Genomic DNA, 5,000 nt, shown 5'->3' with positions numbered 1-5,000 from the left:
CTGGGGTTCGGCGGGTTTCGTAAACATGCAATTACTTTTTTACGAAACCCAACGAAACCCGACAATATCCAGTTATGGGAAGAAGGCAATAGTGGGGAGTGAACCTGAGACTATGGTTTTTGGCGTCTTTCGGCGGATTTTGTAAAAAAAGAAACACCTTTATTACCCTACCTGACTTAGATGTGATTGAGTAACTGTTGACTGGTAGTGACAGATTTTGTAGAGTATTAGTACAAATAGACGACGAATAGAAGAAGACTGTTACTCTCTATGTGAAGCGCATTATGAAGCGCAATGAACATGGTGTAATCCGTGGAAATGCTCTACTTATCCATATTCATTATTCTTTTTTTATTTAGTACCATTTTGAGACGATTATTCTGATAGCTATTATAAGCGCTCAGGATTTATATTATAGAATTATAGAATTAGTGCGGCTATGTGGTCAAGTGGTATGACACTCGCTTTTGGATCGGAAGGTCCTGAGTTCGAGCCTCGCTCGGCACATAATTGAGTCTTTGGAAAAGGCTCTTTCCTCACGTCACATTCTCTCACCGTACTTAGGTGTAAAATGAGTACCTGGCGTTGTCTCTGTCCGGAAAAAAATTGTAATATCGCTTGACAGGTGTCATGTCTCGTTCTACATGTTACGTGTTGCTGTTGGTCAGGGACCCCTTGTAAAGGGCTTTGAGCACATTTAGTGGATATTGCGCTATATAAAAGCACAACTTTAACTTTTAATTAAAATCAATGATAGTATCAAACCATTCCAAGAGCTATCTGTCTGGCAAAGGTCAAGAGGTCACATGCTGTGTGATGGTGCAGATTAGCGTTGTGGTAGTGACCTGGTAGATCGCTGACCTGGGAGAGAAAGAGAGGGAAAGACATAAATGATGATTCTTCTTAAAAATTAAAATAAAATTGAGCTTTATACAGCGCCATATCCACTAAATGTGCTCAAAGCGCTTTACAAGGGGTCCCTGGCCAACAGCAACCTTTAACATGTAGGCGATCTTACAATTTTTCGGATAAAGGCAACGCTGTCAACGGCCAGGTACTCATTTTACACATGAGTACGGTAAGAGAAAGGGAGTAAAGAGCCTTTTCCAAGCACTCGCGAGGCTCGAACCAGGACCTTCCGATCCGAAAGCGAGTGTCATACCACAAGACCACATAGCCTTCTCTTGCCCTATCATTTGATCAACAACAACTACAAATAACAACTACTACTACTAACAACTACTACAACACTACTATACTACTACTACTACTACTACTACTACTACTACTATACTATACTATACTACTACTACTTACTTACTACTACTACTACTACTACTACTACTACTACTACTACTACTACTACTACTACTACTACTACTACTACTACTACTACTATACTACTACTACTACTACTACTACTACTACTACTATACTACTACTACTACTACTACTACTACTACTACTACTACTACTACTACTACAAACTACTATACTACTACTACTACTACTACTACTACTACTACTACTATACTACTACTACTACTACTACTACTACTACTACTACTATACTACTACTACTACTACTATTACTACTACTACTACTACTTACTACTACTACTACTACTACTACTACTACTACTACTACTACTACTACTACTACTACTGCTACTTCCACTACTATGTGCAACTACTACTACTACTACTACTACTACTACTACTACTACTACTACTACTACTACTACTACTACAACTACTACAACTACTACTACTACTATTACTACTAATACTATTACCACTACTACTACTACTACTACTACTACTACTACTACTACTACTATTACTACTACTACTACTACTACTACTACTACTACTACTACTACTACTACTACTACTCTTTATCCTCTTTTTAAAACTTCATTTATTCGATTCTCTATTTATTCATCTAATTTATTTATTCATTTTATTTGTTTATCTATATATTTATAATTTTATTTTGACATCCCTCCATTTATTCATTTTTTATTTTTTTATTCATTTATTCATTTATCTATATATTTATAAATTTATGTATTCATCTATCTATTTCCAGTTTGCATTTGAATAAAACAGTTCTACAATATCTGGGTGGGGTTCCTGAGCTCCCATAGTGGGTAGGAGGTACTTGTTGTGTCTTCTATCCCCCTTTTCATGTTTTCCAATTGCTTTCTGTCTTTGTCTTGGAATGAGATTACTTAGTTTTGTCATGACTCTGACCGGAGACCTTGGCTGAGAGGAAAACAGTCGAATGTAGTTGTAGTTTTGGGAGATGATATTTTTTTCCTTGTAAATCATCTCTCTGTTATGTATTATCATATCTGTTATTTTGAATTTATAATGTAAGCATTTGAGTGTATTCCTCTTAGTGGGGACCTGTGTTCGTATCAGGATGAGACTTTTAGGTGATCTCAAACTAAGTACTTTAATGATATGCTCTTGGAATCTACACCAATTCCTTATTTGTACAATTCCCCTTCGTCTTACCTTTTCTTGTGTGCTTTAATTGTGATTCTAGAACTTTTTACTATCCCATTTTCTTCCTTTTTACTGGCGCTGATATGACCTAAATGTGTTGCAAGCGCCGTAAAACCCTTAAAAACAAAAACAAAAACAGTTCTACAATTTCATCGAGAGCAATATTTCTTCTCCAATTCTATCCTTCTTACCATAGCCATCACTTCAATTCCACCATTCTTACCATAGCTAGCCTATGCCTGATTTCCTTGAGATAGTCCAACAAATCCCCATTGCCCATGTGTTCTACCACCAGGCAGACAGGATCCCTGACCGTACAACAACCAAGCATGCTCACGACGTGTCGATGATGGCCGATGCGCTTCATCAGGTCTATTTCCTTCAAGAAGTCTTGCTTGTGTTGGGAATCACAGTGATCTGAGAGATTTATAAAAAAAAATTTTTAGACTATGATAGTAATTTTCGACTTTACACTGTCGTATTGGTATGTGTATTCTCCATTACATTCAAAGTTGTGTAAAACTGTCTGTGAATGATACAATGCAAGCTATATGTGATTTTGTAATTATAAACTATTGTACAAGGCATTTAAATAGGATAAGACTTAAATCTTTTTGGCGATTAAAAATACTGGGGTTTTTATATACGCTGCGCACTAAATCCTGGTAAATGTGCTAATTGCACTTACCAACGAGTCTCAAATTGACAGCAACACTACTATTGTAGAAACGCAGTTCCTAAGAGCCATACGTCCCAAAGAGGTGGTTTATCACGGTTTTTACAGTGATAAACTGATAGTACTAATTTAATGAGTTCAAGGTGTAAATCGGGAGGTCAGAGGTTAGATCCATAGTCGAGGAGGGCTGATTTTTTTGGAGGGATTTTTTCTTGTTGTCTTTCTTGCTTTGTATGGCCCTGTTCCTTTCACCCTTTTTCAGATCTTTATCAACTGATAAGTGTGCATTTTAGGTTCGAATTGTATTTCAATGATGTTGTATAACAAATAAAGTCTGTATTTGATAGAATCGCCTTGCATTGTAATGGTTTTATTTCAAGACAAGCAAATAATCTCATAGGAGGTCTGATAGCTCAATGGGAGCGATCTATATTCATGTTTTCGTCCAACCGAGTCATCAATCACGTGATTTGTTGCTGTCCAACGATTGGACATTTCTGAACAAATGTAAACACGCAGCTATGTTTATGAAAGTTGTAAACATGCCCATGTATCAAGCTGAACACAATGACCAATCGTAATGTTACATAGTTCAAAATCTGTGAACACTTTTCACTAGGTAGGTCACTTTGAGCACATTTTGCAATGTGACCAATGACCTCGAGCACACGGGGAGTTAATATAGATCATGCCCATTGGAAGAGTACGCATTTCACGTGCAAACGCGCGTTATCGATCCTGGATGCAGTGGAGATTTTTTCCTCTGACCCCCCTGTCCCAACACTGATTGGGGAGCTGGGTCTGTTAGATCTTGCGAAAAGTACGTTGCAATAGACTAGCGTATATCCGAAGGTTAACGAGCAATTGTTATTGTCCATTTCACGCTATAGAAACTGGGATAAACTCCGGCTCCAAGGGCCCAATGGTTCGGAAGGACTACTTTAATAAAATCATTAAAAAATTCAAGTGACATTCAGAACACTCAACAACAGATACCCACCGTGTAACAATTTAATGGCGACTGTCATGTGATATTTATCCGCTGGTTCTAAACAAAGATCACCTCCCTGCACGTGTGACATCACCACGTCTCTGTGCTCCAGGACAGCCTTGGACACACGTCCCTTCACCACCTTTCCAAAGGCCCCGCTTCCCAGCATGGGCCCTGTCTTCACGCTAGACACCGGAAGTTCCCACTCGTCCAGGACACGACTTGGCCCCGGAGGAGAAGCCACAGCCCCCAGGCTGTTGAAAGATGGTTATGATTTAGTAATAGATTTATTCAAATTGAGCATTTATATAGCACAATATCCACTGAACGTGCTTAAGACGCTTTACAAATGGTCCCTAGTCAACAGCAACATATAACATATTATAGGACGAGACATAACACCTATTTGTCGGTATTAACTTTTTTTTTATTCCAACAGAGACAACGCTGTTAACGGCCAGGCACTCATTTTACACCTGAGTAAAGTGAAAACTTGTTAGTAAATAGTCTTTTTCAAGGACTCAACTATGCGCCGATCAGAGCGGTACTCGAATCCTGGACCTTCTGGTCCGAAGACGTGTGTCATATTACAAGACAACACAGTCGCACAATAAGGAGCAACAAGGAAGAGTTGTTCAGAGAGCGTTTCTTTGGAGGCAGCAGCTTCTAAATGTGCTCACACTACTATGTTTTGACGATCGACCCAATCAGCACTTCTCCACCGCATTCGTGCACCGTCGCTCACCCGCCCGGAAGTTTCGTCACAAAACATGGTTCAACTAGATGCTCTGCGGTTTCGGGTTTTATCCCACATCGGGT

General features: G+C 38.8%; 1 protein-coding gene across 1 annotated transcript in view; it reads right to left on the bottom strand.

Annotated features, from left to right (window-relative positions):
• LOC144962502 (uncharacterized) overlaps positions 1-5,000 on the bottom strand; it is a 43,254-nt gene that overhangs the window by 31,139 nt on the left and 7,115 nt on the right. Inside the window, exons 5-7 of the mRNA XM_078895499.1 lie at positions 4,191-4,435; positions 2,738-2,931; positions 766-861 (exon numbers count right to left, since the gene is read on the bottom strand). Of these exons, the coding sequence (XP_078751625.1) occupies positions 766-861; positions 2,738-2,931; positions 4,191-4,350 (450 nt within the window). The 5' untranslated portion in view covers positions 4,351-4,435. The remainder of the gene's footprint in view (positions 1-765; positions 862-2,737; positions 2,932-4,190; positions 4,436-5,000) is intronic.

Source organism: Berghia stephanieae, chromosome 1, assembly GCF_034508935.2.
Source record: "Berghia stephanieae isolate SIO BIC M18660-M18661 chromosome 1, UCSD_Bste_1.3, whole genome shotgun sequence".
Classification (NCBI taxonomy): domain Eukaryota; kingdom Metazoa; phylum Mollusca; class Gastropoda; order Nudibranchia; family Aeolidiidae; genus Berghia; species Berghia stephanieae.
This window is presented reverse-complemented; position numbering and strand designations above follow the sequence as displayed.